General features: G+C 36.7%; 1 protein-coding gene across 13 annotated transcripts in view; it reads right to left on the bottom strand.

The window, feature by feature from the left end:
• Positions 1-217: 217 nt before the first annotated feature.
• PAM (peptidylglycine alpha-amidating monooxygenase) overlaps positions 218-16,115 on the bottom strand; it is a 282,338-nt gene continuing 266,440 nt past the window's right edge. For 5 of the 13 annotated variants that reach the window (XM_063087956.1, XM_063087955.1, XM_063087964.1 and 2 more), the window contains 5 exons: positions 12,659-12,758; positions 10,423-10,476; positions 4,672-4,875; positions 1,727-1,783; positions 218-1,051 (listed from right to left, as the gene is read on the bottom strand). In XM_063087956.1, coding sequence (XP_062944026.1) covers positions 873-1,051; positions 1,727-1,783; positions 4,672-4,875; positions 10,423-10,476; positions 12,659-12,758 — 594 coding nt within the window. In that variant the 3' untranslated portion in view covers positions 218-872. The remainder of the gene's footprint in view (positions 1,052-1,726; positions 1,784-4,671; positions 4,876-10,422; positions 10,477-12,658; positions 12,759-16,115) is intronic. The other 8 variants (XM_063087960.1, XM_063087965.1, XM_063087961.1 and 5 more) reach the window with 4 other exon arrangements.

The following is a 16,115-nucleotide window of genomic DNA, read 5'->3' as shown; positions in this document are numbered from 1 at the left end:
AAAAGAGAGCCTGGTTTTACAACATGTATGTAAACTCTTACACTGGTTTTTAATTTCTATTTGCTACATAAAATACCTTCTAAATTTTATACAACATATTTCTTTTGGTTGAAGACATTAAGTTTCACTGTATTTTTGGTTTGTGTAATTACTACAAAAGTTGCATACAAAACCCTGCAAATATGCAAAAATTTCAAAATACACTCTTGACAGCTAATGCTCTGAAAACACTTTATTACACAAATTACATTCAGGTTCTGAAAATAGTGTTCTAACAGTGTAACCATCTAAAAATAAGACATCCCATAAACACACCAACCTAAGAACAAAATTTAAAAAAGAATTTAAATAGAGACTTTTTTTTTTAATCTTTCCCTCATTGCAATATAATGTTAGTGATTTTAAAAAAATAGGAGATTTAGCAGCTTTGTCCTCATTTAGCACAAAGTTTCTCTTTACGGCCAAAGGCTGAGAATGCTGAACAGGAAAGGCACCAAAGAAAGACACTGGCAATGGAAGTGCTACTGGGAAAATACTGTGTTCAAGCAGAGAATGGAGTTATTTACATCCACAGAAAAGTGTCAGAAATGTAAATGAGCAAATCTTCCAGCATTAGGTTAGTACTATGATGGAAGAAGAGGACTGTTTCTCTATTCCATGTTCATATAAAGACAATGACACTGTTATGAACTTTTAGGAAACTCCTCAACTAGAAACAGAAGCCAACTTAACCGAAACAAAGTAAATAAAATGGGTACAGTCTCACACAGACTAGTACAGTTTACAATTAAATATACAAAACTTTAAACGTGCTAAAGGGAAAGGAATCTGGCATTCTTAAATCTCCCTCAACCTAAATCAATGCCTGGTTTTCAGGAGGAAGGCGCCAGTGGGGGCAGAGGTGCTGAATACTCCTCTTCAGATTCACTTCCGTCTTCCTCATCTTTCTCTTGGTCACTCCCCTCGGTGCTAAGGCGGTCAAACCCTTTTCGACTGTAGCCCTTCCGGCTTGCAAAGAAATTGCCAAGGTTTAAGCCTCCACTCCCCTTTCCTGAAGAAAGCAAACAATAACAGAGAATTGAGGTAAAATTTGCACAAATGATTCTCAGTTTCCTTGTAAACTCTTAAATGGTAAACAAAGCCAGAAGTTGAAGATGGGAAAGTGTAGATATTTAAAAAAAAAAAAAAAAAAAAACAGACAGAGGAACTTATCCTTCAGAGCCAGATAGATACTACTCCACAGGCTTATTAAAATAAAGAAGAAAAAACAAGCTTCCCAGGATTATGTCTTTCTGCAGAAATATTTCAGATTCACTTTGCGCCTCTTGCTTTTCCCCAGCTCTTTGGAATTGGCATCCCTTGAGCAGCTCTCATTTCAATGACTTTATGAAAAGGTCATCTTCACTGTGACAAGCACTGACATACGACAGAAGTGACAGAAAATTTACTGAAGACAAATGAAGCCAGATAAAAGGCAGGGGAAGAGAATCAGATAATATAGAATGGTAAGGTAGAAAAAGATAAAACTGGAAAATTTGCTGCCTGAACCACACACTTTGATTTAGTTTATGGTTTGCATTCTGCATTTACACTGGGGGATGCTAGGCTGCATACTAGGTGCTTAATTTTAAGAGCCAAAATATGAAATATCTCCTTGCTCTTAAAAAGATATGAGCTTGTTGACTCTGAACCAAACATGAACGATTCTAAAAGGTCACAGGCATACCTCTAAATCTTCCCAGGACTCTTCCTGAACTTGCCTCAAGTTTGTGTTCAGAATCTCCTAAAAAAAAGATAGCACATTTCAAAATGAGTCCCAATCACCCTCTGTAATCCATGGGCTCAATCTCCAGCACAAAATCAGGAACTCACAAACAATTAACAAAGCCTAGTTCTTGTCCATATGCAATTATAACAGAAAAAAGCAATAAACTGTGGATATATATATAAAGGCCTGAGCTGGGTTTGACTCCTGCTTATGTCTCTTACAGACTGCACAATCTCGACAAATTACCTCCCTGAGCTTCCGCTTTCTCCTCTGAGAAAAGAGGGGTCACTAACAATCCCTACCTATCTGTAAGGTTTAACTGGGACACTGCACTGTTTAGAACAGTGACTGGTACATATACAGTATATGCTAAAAAATATTAGTTATTTGTATTAGGATACAATTAAGTTACCAATAATTTTAAAATTTGGAAGCTTTGGTTATTGCAATTTAGCAATATTTGCTTTAGGCTTTACTCTTTCTATTAATAACAGGAGACGTCCTGCTTAAGAAAGCTTTGGATCCATGTACATCATTTCCCCTTTAGGTGACACTTAAGTGAAGACAAAAACATGAAACCCTGAGTATTTCCAAGCACACAGGGTGACTCAAATGTTCCCCGTGGGGGGCTGCCCATCCCCAAGAAGGATCAATCCTCTTTCCTTATTTCATTTTTTCCCTTTTTGTGTGTCTTTCTGAACTCTTTTCCCTTGCTTCCACCACTCTCTCAAGGGCTATGATCAGGGAAGCCAGGGTTGGGGGGTCTCTGATGAAGTCTCTAACCAGGAGTGGAGGCAGCATCACAGAAACAGCTAACAGGCAGATGACAGAGAAAAGGCAGAAGAGCGGACGGGGAAAGAAACAGGTGAGAAGGGAAGAAGAATCTGATCACACTGTTAGAAAGCCAACAAATTAGACCGTAAGTTCCACAAGGATGTGGGACATTCCTTAGTCAGTTTTGTATCCCCTGTGTCTAGCACAATATCTGATGTGCAGCCAACATGTAATAAGGATGTACTGAATAAACTGAAAGTCCTTTACGAGAGTTTATAAAAACCTTATAATAGATTGGATTAGACCTATCAAGAACAAATGTTGAAAAAAGATCTATTTTCAGAATTAAATGTATTAGCCTGAACCATATAAAATTGCAACATTTCAAAATAAAACATGGTTGAATAATGCCAATTTCATATGGTTTGTCCTGGGTCTCTGCCTTTCCAACACATTCCTGTGAAGTTAGCATTGTGTAACAGTGCCATGTCACATGTGCTTAATAGCAAACAGGAGAAACCAAACCTTCTTGACTCTAGTCACTTACCCTCCCAGTTTGGGTTGGTTACCACCATTCCTGCCCCCTGCTCCAAGGTCCCACATGTTCTTTTGTGCATTTGTCACAATACTTACCATGCTCTATTATAACTTTTGTGTGTCATCTCTCTTTTATGTGTCATCTAGTCTGTGAGCTCCATTTATTTATTCATTTATTCTTTCAACAACTAGTACCAGGAACTCTTATTTGTGTTGGGGACATATCAGTGAATAAGACACACAAGATTCTTGCTCTCTTGAAGCTTCTATCTAACTCCATGAAGACAATGACTATGTTTACTTATCTTTGCCTTTGCTTATGACAGTTTCAGATCCATAACAGAGGCTCAGAAAAAGTCCTTTTCAGAAAGAGTTAACTGTATCTTTGCAGAGATTTATTGACTGCAGATGAAAAGCAAAAGAAAGTCCAAGAAAAACTCTTTCACAATTTATTAAATTGAATTCTCTGTTTTCTCTTCCCATGTCTTTTTCTGTGTCAGGGCTTTGCCATGGGCACTGAATCCCAGGCCATGGCTACCTTGGCCTGAAATAGGATCAGATGCTGTTTTTTGATCGAATGCTGCCTCCCAACCTGGTCCATGGGATTCTTTCCCAGACACAGCTGTAGACTCTTGCCTTAGGACCTGGAAACCCAGCCAAGGGACTGCTATTGAGAGGTGAAAACCATGGGTCGGGTTATTTCTGTATTTATTTGGATGTCCTGAAAGGAATTCAGCTCTTGGGTCCTATACTGTGATAATGCTTTTATAAAATACTGACGGCAGTACTGGACCCTGCCTTGTTTGGTTAGGGAAGGTTGATGGCCTAATTGATGACTATTCAAAAACTATGAAATGGTTTATTATAGGAATAGTTGGTCTCTTGAGAAAGCTGAGTTAAGTTTAAGATCTTTTAACAACTTTTATGACTTGTTATGCCTTTTATTTCTTATTACCAATGATTATTCATCATAATCACCGGTGGTATTGAGTACTTACTAGGTGCAGGTTCTATGATAAATGCTATATGTACGTCATTTCACTTAATCTTTGCACAACTTGTGAGGTAATAAGTATTTTATCTCCATTTTATTGATGAGGAAACTGTAGTTTAGAAAGATTAAGTAACTTGCCCAAGGTTGAATAGCTAGCTGCTAGAGCCAGTCTGATGGGGGAAAAACACAACCTTCAAAAAACTGACCCAGATACTTTGAGGACTGGGTCTATTCCTAACAGCAGGCATCTCCTTCTGCTCCCTGATTCTTCAGCTAATTTATACTGACTCTACTATCTACATAGTTTTATATGGAGACACTAATTGGGCTTAACTGCTAACAGGCAGTTTTAAAGGTTATATTTTAATGTAACTACCCAAATTTCAGAGACTTAAGATATGTTTTCTACTGTTATATTATCTATAGACAATATCTGGAACATAAACAATAATGTCAAAAAAGGCAGAAAGCATTTAAAAATTAAAACAATGAAGAAAACAAAGACACTGAAAAAAATCACAACCAAACTACTGAGGATAATTAGGCCAAACACTCTGTCAAAGGCAGGTTTCAAGTTCAAAGGGCTCATTTTACTTGCCTCCAAAGGCCCTTGATTTTTTCCACCGAATAAATATGGCAATGGCCAGCAGGACAACCATCGGAATAACCAGAAGGGTTGTAATGAGAACAACGGGCACTCCCGAGCCTGGCTCTTTGATCAGTTTCTGTTTCTCTTGCATCTTCTGCAATTCTGAGGAGGTGGGTTTGTTCTCCATTTTGGTTTCAACAACTGTCTCGGCTTCTTCAGGGAAAGAAGAGTTCACAATATTCAACTGACTCAAAGACTCAAAACCCTCTCACCCACCCCTACCCAGTCAAATCAACAACTTTTCACAAAGAACTCGTTCAGTCCAATGCACGTGGGGTTCATGTTTTAATGTCTGAACCTACCAAGCTGAGAGCAGATATTGTGATTTGTTATTTCCACTGAATAGTTTGTCACCTTCAAATTGGTTTTTTTTGGTTCTATGTTTAATACCCTCATTAACTATAACTTCACAAAATATATATCCTTCTTTTGTACTTTTCCAGTGTTTAAATTAACAGGCAGCATTGCACAGGTGGAAGAACTGGTGTGCATGCATACTGGAGTCACAAAAACCTGGGCTCAAATCCCAATTCTCCTATATACTAGCTGCATAACTTTGGGCAAGTTACTTAAAGTATTTGTGCCTTTGTAACCTCATCTGGAAAATTATTATAATAATACCTCCTTGATAAAACTGTTGGATGTAAATGTCTTTCATAATGAAATAATGAAGGTGCTTAATAAATATTTGTTTCCTTTTATTTTTAGTTTATGAATCTCTTTCATGTTCAGTGAATTTTTGGTACATGCATAGTTGCACACATTAATTCTAGGCTTACAAAGCAAAAAGGAATTCTGTCCTTTTCATGTTCTTTTATATAGTTCTTAGCAAAATGTAAGTGCACACAGATGCACTGTATATCCTTTTTTCTGGTGGTGAAAATAACTTATACAACTATTCTGTGACATCGGCAGATATTGAGTAGGTACCAGGCCTAAAGCACTGCTTGGGAAACCGATGCGATAAAACTATATAAGCTGCTGCAAAGATCTTAGTAACTACTGACTTGAAAATGAGGTTGAGCCTTCAGGCTTTCTAGCCCCCAAGAAGCACATATGAGTGTACAGAAACCCTAGTGTGTAAAGGCTAGTAAGAATTTGCCCAGGCAAAAAGTTACAACCACGTTTGCCAAAAGACTCATAAGGTTTATGGAATTGCAACTCCTTGGTATGCCCTTCTGCCCTATGATACAGAGTGCATCTTATGGCTTCATGGAGATTTTAATAAAATGGCAGGGACAGGTGGCTTACACAATCAGGAAAATCTTTAGTTAATGTTTATTATGTGTAGATTTAACTTAGTAGCTTGCTGGACACTTCTCCAAGGAAGTGTTTCCCAAATTACTTAAGACACTGTAAACACAATATACGGTACAAACACATGGTAAGTCCCAGATTTTTGCTTCAACGTTCTGAGCCAGCCTCTTTCACAGTCTCACTTACATCCATTGAGCACTTACACTATGCCGGGCATTGTTCTCCTTTAATCATCACACCAAGCCTCTGAGTAGACACTATTATTATCACCAGTTTACAGATGGCTTCATAGTCCTCATTTCCTTCCCTGTACTATGATTAAGGGGAAACTATAACTTTCTTTTATTTTGTCCACTCAAGTGGCTCTTGAATCTTGGAAGGAAGAGAAGGTATTCAGATTCATTGACTTAGACAGTTCCAATTTAACCTTTATTAAGTGTGAGTCCTACTCTTCCTAAACATTGTCTATTTTGTCTTTTCCTTTGCTACTGTAGAAAAGATATCCAAAATTGCTCTATATTTAAGCTCATTCTATATTTAAGCAGGAAAATAACAATAAATAGATCATGGGATTAAAAGATGTAGGCCAAAGATGTAGGTTGGTAATTAAGAACTTGTTGACTTTCAAAGAAAGGTTTGTTTCTGTTTGAAGGTGGACAGTCATCCCTCGGTATCCATGGGGGATTGGTTCTAGGACCTTCCACAGATACCAAAATCCATGGATGCTCAAGTCCCTTACATAAAATGGCACAGTATTTGCATGTAACCTTTGTGCATCCTCCCATACACTTTTAATCATCTCTAGATTACATATAATAATCTAATGCAATGTAAATGCTCTGTGAGTCATTGTTATACTGTATTGTTTAAGAAATGAAGAAAAGAAAGGTCTGTACATGTTCAGTACAGATCCAATTTTTTCCCCAAATATTACAAATATTTTCAATCTGCAGTTGTTGCAAAAACCATGGATATGAAGGGCTGATTGTAATTACCTAGCATTTTCTACCTGTCATTTAGTGGGTTTACCTGCACCTAATACAATGGCTGACCCGGCTCATATCTAGTTTCTTTGGTCAGGCAGAGCCAGGATTTGGCTCCACTAAGTGGAAAGAAGAACTGTGGATGACAGAAGGCAGACTAAAGAATCAGTTTAGCACTAAGACAGGGTATGATGAGAATGAGGCAATGAACTTGCTAAGATACACACAGCACTTTAAAAATTCATAATTTCTCCATACCACTTCTGGTACTTTGAGGGTCATCTACTAAAAATATTTGAACATTTTAACTTTGGGAACCAGCTAAAGCATGTTTAAGACTTAAAAGATGCTTAATATTTTTAGAAAGGAAGCTAAAAATTTTAAATTTCCCAGTCTAAAAAAAAGCAATATTGCTGCTCTTCTCACGAGCCTTTATAGGTGGAGTACAAAGCCTAAAACAATAGTTATCACATAAGAGACTAAGAATTCCATTCAAAGCGTAAAGAATAATCCTGATTCTGCCATTTTCACTCCTTATCCTAAATTCTTTCATTAAAATCCCAGTAATTTAAAGCATCCTGATGAATCAGGAGTGAAGAAGCACTAAGATTAGCCAGGACCTGGGGCTTCTGGAAGATAAGGGGTACCCAGTATGAATCTCATCTATCATTTAGGATGCTAGATATATTCTATCTAGAACAAACATATCTTAAAATCTCTACAGATATTTGGAAATAAACATAATTTTGAAAAGCTGCTGTATAAAAAGTTTTTTTCTTCTTCTTTGAGGCAACATATTTAGAAAGAGAGGCTCGCTGCGTTCCTGTGTGAGGGCACACATACACACGTGCATATCTATCTTCCTTTGACAGAAGGAGAGAAGCCCAGAGACCACTTGCAACTGGAATAACTAGGACAGGAAAAGACTCTAAATAGAGCAACACATCAATTGTTACACAGTTCATCACAGACAGAACTGAAGGCTGAAGGTTTTAGAAGGCATACCAGCAAGAAACAGTTTAGAAGACATGAAAAGTGTATATAGCACCAATGAGATCACTTTTTTTTCCCTAAATGCAATGATCTTCCCTACAATATGTTGCTCTCCATAAGGCCTAAGGAGCTAACCATACTAGAGATTTTTTTTTTTAAATGATTGATTTATCATCATCATCTTTTATTGGGGGCTGGGTGGGGTAGGGTGTGAGTGAGGGCTATGCTTTCGGTGGGATATTGGCATATTTGTTTTATTCTTTGAAAATTTAAATCACTTTCCTAAGTTTTTTTATCATCCCAAATTCTCTAATTCCTGCAACTCCCTTAGAACACTGGATCTAACCATGTTATTAATGATCAGTTATGTGATCATTCATAATAGGGACAAGTGTCCTCAAAGGCAACTGGAATTTGGAGATTTAAAATTAACATGTATCTACAGGGCTGTTAAATCTGAGATGGTGTTTCTCTTTCTCTTTTGTAAAGGGTGGTTTGAATTAAGCTTCAAGGTTTTGATAAAAGATAAGATCTAGAGATCCAGCATGATTTATATTTCTTTTTGAAATAAGAATATAATCTTAAAAAAAAAAAAACCAGATTAAATGAGTCACACAAAGACGTTCAAAGAGAAATAGAGTAACTTATTTGCATTTGGGTATTCCTAACTATTAAAACTGGACTAGCAAGACAAGGCATCACAATAAAATTCAGTATTTGAACTGCTGAGTTCAGCCACAATACTGGGAGTTTTCTGACCAAATGGACTCAGTAGTGTGCACTGAGGAGGGAGGAAATGGCCTACAGGAGAGCATTATTCATCCTTCATTTACCAGCCAAGATGAGGTCAGTATGGTTGGGCTATTCTCAACAGGCTAGCCAAGACAATCTATAATTTTTCAGTGAGATCTATTTAAACAAAAATAGTTTGAGACCATTTTGAAATTCTAGAGGTTTCAGAGTAAACTAACAACCATGTCCAACCTGCAGTTCTTGGAAGAATTTCCAGTGAGTGAATTGGTGGTATCAAACTCTCCTCAGCAGTACAGTAACAGTGGTCATGAGCACAGGCTTTGGCACTAAACTTTGGTTTAAAACCTGACTATCTCAGTAACAATTTTAATCCCTAATTTCCTCAAATGTAAAATGGGGATAATAGCAACTATCACATGGTTGGTGTAAGGATTAAACTTGATAATTTTTGTAGAGCCCATTGTTTGTGCTCCATAAGTGACAGCTATTTATTAACAACAATACCTTTCTCAACATCTTTATTCCAGGACAAACAGAACTTATCAATAATTCTATCATTAATGACAGAAAAGTAGGAGATCAGGAAACTTCTTGAGTAAATGAGTGTGATATGAATGGTACTTAGTAGTGTCACCTGGGTAGAATCTCTACAAATGCCAAACAATCGCTATTTATTTATTTTATAATATTATCTTACCCCTTTCAACCTTGAGCCGGCTATATTTTCTTATCTGCCTATATAAAATCCCTAAACTCCCTCTTGGTTCTTGCTTCTTTTCATCTCTTTTCCACCTGCTTTCATGAGAAAGGAAAACAAGTAAGCCTAGGGTTAAGTTTGAATATCTAGGTGAATCATTATAAAGCATCTAATATCACTTTCTTACTTAAACATTAGGAGCACCTCAGGAGAAACCCATGGTGAGTTCTTAACTATAAATGACATGTCAAAATCTTATAGATAGTAGAAAATGTACAAATATAAACTGATCCTAGGAAAGGGGGAAAATAATATGCTAGGGATTCCAAATGAACCCAGTGGTTGCTTACCGATAGTTAAATCCCACTTTCCCATTCCTTATATATGCCAATGGTATACTTACCTGTATATATTTGTATGTATGTATGCATGTATATTCTCCCTCTCTCCTTATAGGATATAAGTTTCTTGAGTAAGTCAGTTTCATTTCCCTTAGACCTGCTACAGTACCTTATACACAGAAGGCCCTCAGTAAATATTGGGGGCTGAATGGTACTAAGATAGGAGCTTAGGGAACAGCTCATCTTTTCATCCTATAGCATTAACTCACCAAAGATATTTTTCTTACATATTAGAGCCCATTAAGAAAAGACCTTTCTTTTGAAGTATGCTGAACAGTATTCTTCTGCTTACTTGAAGGTTAACATGCTTCCAAAAGTGACTGACATTTTTCCTCTCTGAATGTCTCTGGCTCACTGGCTATATAGATTTCTTACATCCTCAGTCACTTCCCATCACTTGAAATCAGTGATTTGAGCTCATTATACCTACTTTATTTATCAGAAAAAGCAGTCGCGACATGCAGATTTAGAGGTTCAGTACATAGCAGGCAGTCACAGATAATTTACCAGATTATATTTTTAGCCTGGATAATTTTTGAAGATGCAATCAAGAACCTTAAAAGAATACAACTGGAAAAGCCTTTGATATCATAGTCAAAAAAAGAAAGTAACCAACCTTTGGTTTCCTGGACCTCAATGCCAGCCTTCTTAACTGATCGATGTTCCATTTCTGTAACAGCACAGCAAGGAGAGAAAATCAGAATCCCCAAAAAGAACATTTGAAAATTTAACTTTGATATTAATTTTACAAAGTAAAAAATATTGCCCTAGTTCAACAAATGCATTGTTATATGAAGGGTCTTCAAAAAGTTCATGAAAGATTTGCATTAACTTTTAATTCTATTTTTTTTACAAACTTTTTGAAGTAACCTCATATTAGAAAAGAATTTTATACAAACCACTAAATAGGTGCCAGGTCCATGAATCCTGGATGAAATATCCTAAGGAAAGCTGAAATAATATTTCTAAGAACTTCATATTTAGAATGAGCTTTTTCTTGTGGAGGTCATAGGGTTATTTCTGAAATATAAAGTAGTTCTGTTTTCATGTGGGCAACATCTTAGGCTGATTACTAGTTCTGCCATGTTGGATTACCAGTCTTCTAGCTGACATAAATGGATTTGACTAGTTAAATACTAGAATGAAAATACATGAGACACTTGTTTAGTTTCCAATGGCAGTCTTTCTGTTGCAGAGGTACTATTTTCCATATTTACTGCACTCTGGACTATGCAGATGGCTTTTCTCTTCTGAAGTTGAATGCTATACTGCAGTGCTTCTCAATCAGGGGTTGTTGTCAAAACCACTTGAGAAGACTTCCCAAAATATACATATTATCATTCCTTTTCTTTCTATAGATCTCAAGTGGGGACTGGCCGTGTGTATTTTGAAAATCCTCCCCAGGTGACTCAGATATGCATGTTAGTTGAGTATCAACCACTAGGGGGGTATAAAGGGCCTTAAACTACAATCTTAATGAGCTCAAGAATCATATTCCTATCTGAACAGTGAACATGCTGACTGGATTTCTAAGGTCTTTTCCATCACTAAAAGTATTTATGCATTTTTTAAATGTTCTGAAAGTCCTGAGTTTAGTCATGTATTTGTGGATTATCCATCTATATTTGCTTTCCTATCTGCCCACACCTTCTGGATCCTCTCTGAGGATGCAGGTGGTGAGAAAGCCACACTTGTGAGGGGAATGTGAAGCTACTGCTGGAGTGGAATAGTCCACAGGCACCTCTGTGCACTCAACCCTAATTGGGTCCTTATTACAAAACAGCAAAAGTTACTCAAAAGATAATTCTGAAGGCAGCATTTATTTACCAGATTAAGTGGGCTCCAAGACCTGTATAGTATCGGGTTAAAGTTTTTGGACTCCTGATTTTGCATTCCTTTGTTATAACTTGTTTTTTTATCTTTGTTATAATTTGTATTTTCCTTTGTTATACTTGATATTTTTCTTCATCAGGTTTACATATCTTATTAGTTCTCTATCTAAAACTACCTGTTGCAGCTCCTGATACCTCAAATATATCATCCTCAATTCTTTTTCTTACCTCCAAATTCTTTTGTTGGTGGACCCTGCCATATTTTAAAGGAATCTACGGACATCGAAATTGTGGCCTAGTAAGCATTCATTATATATCAATTTAGAAAACTTATGCTTTTTAAAAACATGATATCAGGGGCTAGGTTCGTATACTTTTTAAGAAACAGAAATAATGTCCAAACTGTTATTAGAAAACTCTAAAATTAGCTGGCTGGATCCTGATAGAGAAAATATGTCCTCAGACAAAATTTTGAGATACATGAAAATATAGCAATTCAGTGTTTTGGGAAAGCTAAAACCTAAATGGAAAATGCAAAGTGCTTCCTGTTTGGGGTAATATGTGTCTGACACCAGTGCTGGCATCCCTAGATGCTCAACAGCTACTGAAAGCTACAGAGCCATGTGGGGAGTGATGCTTTATGGAAACAAGTCAACCCCTCTGCTTTGCCAAAGCCATCTCCTCCTTCTGGAACTAAGTTGAAATTAACATTGGCTTTTAATGTAACAGACATTACTTCAGGCGTCAAGAATTTCCTGTGGAATATCTTGGGAAACAAGGGGATACTGTCGGCAAAAAAAGAAAGAAAAAAATAAAAAGAAAAAGATGTTTCTCTCCACTTTTTAAAGATCAACTTAATTCCAAAATGGATACCAAATAGGTCTTTTAAGGACTGCCTTCTACCTTTATTTCCACTCCCATCAGTAAAAAGAAAATGGAAACGGACATGTTTTTGTTTCACACATTTTTAAGCAATACAACTGAGGGAAAATGTGGACAATGATACTGTAAAAACCATACTTTCAGTCAAGGTGAACTTCCACACAGTGTTGGTGTGAGCGTCTCCAATGTATACAGTCCCATCTTCAGATGCAACGATATCGTGAGGCATATCAAAGTGCTACAAAAATGAGAAGCCACACAAGGGTGATGAGCCCTTACTTGAATCCTTCATGAAAAGGCAGAAAAACAAAGCAAAGCACACAAGGAAAATAATAAGCACATCACACAAACCAAAGCAGCAATAATTCCCATCAAAGCAAGTCTAGGCCAAGAGGAATCATTCATTCATTCACTGGGTACTGACTTTGCTAGGCCTAATTCTCAGCAATGCGAAATGCCAACGAATGAATTCTCACCACTGACTTTCAAGTCTTTTAAAAAGTAAAAATGTACATACATGTAGATTACTTTTTACAGTGCTGTTTACTTGGTGATGCATTATCTACCTAGTCATTTAGATTTATTTTTGCCTTCAAGTTTCTTCTGCCTTTTAATGACTATCAAATTTGCTTGTTTTAACCTATACAAGTCAAAAGAATAAGGTATTAATTTTTATTATTATTCCCATCAAGCTATCATGTGTTACTTTGAAAACTATTTGTATATTACTGACAGAGGAGTCATTTCAAATATTCAGGGCATTTAGATTATTTCTGATATATAAGCAAGGAGACGTAACAAAGTGGGGTTTTATACTCTTGAAGTCCAGTTGACAAAGCAAACAAGCTGAGTATGACTTCCAGCTACTTCCTGTGCTTTTGTACTTACTTCAGATACTCTGCATTTTAATGTCTTTCTTTCAAATCACTGTCATCTCAGTTATGAGGACAAAGGAGTCAGGGAGCACTTTATGTGACTTTCTTGGTGTCACCAAGCTAGTTCCTGGAAGAGCAGCCTTAAAATATGCTGCTGACATTTCCGCTCTTCTCCCAAAGCCTCCAAAGGTGCCATAGGTCTGCCAGTTGGCAGGACATGGATAATTCTTTTCACCTTTGAGACCTGCAGGACTTCCTGAATACACAGTTCTCAAAAATATGACTAGTAATTATGAACAGAAGCATTATCCAAACTGTGGGCTTATGAGCCAACATCTGCCCCCCCCTTGGAGTGCTGAGTACAAAGAGCACTAATGAGGCAAACTGCTGTTCTTAGCTCACTTTAGGAGTGGAAGAATATATGCTCTGGAGATACTATGGTGCTTTAGAAATTGTTGAGTTTGTCACACTGAAAAGAAAAATGAGATAGCCATGCCAAGGAGGTTCATTCCTTCACATTATCAAATGAGCTGTGACAAATGTGTAAAGAAAGACAGAAAGCCAGAAATCAAAAAGTTGCCTTGTTGAAACCTCAGAGCCAGTCATTAACAATTCATCTTTATTTTGGGTTCAGCTAATGGGTGACAACAGACTTGCAAATTACTGGTAGATCTTGTTCTATACCACAATGTGTTCTTAGGAAACTGATTTGTAAGACATATAGATGTAAAGCACTTCAAATCTTCTGATAGGAAAAATATTAATAATGATGGGGAAATAATGATGAGGGGGATATATGTGAACTATTCATTGGTCAAGGACTTTGCTTTAAGTAAAACGCAATATGTCATAAGTTCAAGGCTACAGTAACAATAAACCTCCATCACTGGTTCTCAGACTGATCCATGGAGTCAAGGGTTCTGTTTGAAATACAGTACTCTGAGGCCATTGTAGGGATTCAGGGGTAGGCTTAGTGGGTGGGACTTCAGGGCCCTTATTCCTGTTGCAATCAGAGGCACTCAACTGTAAACTTTTCAATGAACTTTTCTACTGCTTTGTGTTGTTTGAAACAGAAAATTATGTTGTTAACCTTTAGGATTAAGCTTTACGGTTTCAGAGTTGAACAGATTTAAAGACCTTCTAATCCAGGCTTTCCAAACTCTTTACCTGAGGTACCCCTATCAAAATAAAATCTACAAGAGAAAAGAATGATAGACAGCATCTTCTTGGGGCATCTGGCCGTGAAGACCAGGCTGCCTGCCCTCAAGACTTGTATTTTATTTTAAAAATTCATAGGGAATTTGTGTTCTACTCCATATAATAACTGTTTGTTTTAACACGATAATAATGTTTAAATCTACTTAACATTAAGTAAAATAGTTCTAAGAAATTGCACCGTGTTTATGTTTTGATATCCAGGTATGCTACTCACTACATAACTTTGGATAAGTAATTTAACTTATTTTATATTATTTTTTTTGGTATGGAGGGGTGGGGATCATTCCCTTCCTTTTCCAAATGAGCTGCTTTTTGCAAAAGAATTAAGTCAAAAAAAGTCAGTCTGAGGGTGTGTGTGTGAAAGCAGATGATGAGGGACCACAAGTCTTTCCTCTGATTATGAGAAGAAGCATGTGGTGGGTGGCTATGTGTATTTTGCCCTCACAGCTTTTTTTCCCCATTTAATTTATTTATTATTGAAACATAAATGATTGTACATCTCTGAGGGGCACAGCACTGAAAGAGTCATCTTCTTTACCATCCTACTGTCGCAGCTTCTCTGCACAGACACAGAGATGGAGATCATACATTCAGATGTAAACATTTCTAAAGTGTGATAGTAGAAGAGGGAGAACTGAAATACATGAAGAGGTAAGTAATGAATATGCACAAACACAGGCACAGTCACATTATGTAAAACTTGACCTTTGACTTGAAAGAAGAATCTCTTATACAGGAGTCAATGCATCATCATATTATTTCCTTCATCCAAACAATCTTCATAATGAAAATCTAATTAAATGAAAATTCTGAAGATTCCTAAACTGGTATTAGTTTACAGAGTCAACACAGAATACATTTCTATGTTTTGGTGTAATACCAAGTCTTGTTTACTGAAAGGAAAAGCAAATTTCATCTTGGAGTCGGCCTCTTTTCAAGTTTGCTATATTGACCCACACACTGATGTATTCATCGCTGAATGTCTGAACGATGCTGATGTTTCCACACAGCATTCTTTTGCTTTCTGAAATTTTAATTCAGGGATCTTCATACTTTTATGAGAGTAAAGCTCATTTAGAGTCTAGCCTCTTGCTTAGCACTCAGTTTTGATTTCTAGATCCATATTTGAATTAAAAGTTAAAATCCTGGTTGACACAGTACATTATCATTAAAAGAATGAGCAAAGCAAATGCTCCACTAACACAAAGTGAAGAACAAAAAGAAAATTAAGCTTTTCACTTTCTTCATCAACAGATATGAGGAAGTTAGCTCAAAGGGGCACAACAATGAGGACTGGATGATCAATAAGGGTCTAAAACACTATGGAAGTAAAATATATATTAGGAATACAATGAATTTCTTTCTGAAGGGCTACTATGATTTGATATTTGATTGCTTATTTCTTTTCGGGTGAAATATTTCTGTGAAAAATATATTACTTGTATATGACAAGAACCTAAAGAAAGGAGTTTGTACTGGAATCTGTAGTTCAGATTCCATGT

Source organism: Cynocephalus volans, chromosome 2 (assembly GCF_027409185.1).
Source record: "Cynocephalus volans isolate mCynVol1 chromosome 2, mCynVol1.pri, whole genome shotgun sequence".
Classification (NCBI taxonomy): Eukaryota; Metazoa; Chordata; class Mammalia; order Dermoptera; family Cynocephalidae; genus Cynocephalus; species Cynocephalus volans.
The sequence above is the reverse complement of the archived record's forward strand: the minus strand, read 5'-3'. Positions and strand labels throughout refer to the sequence as shown.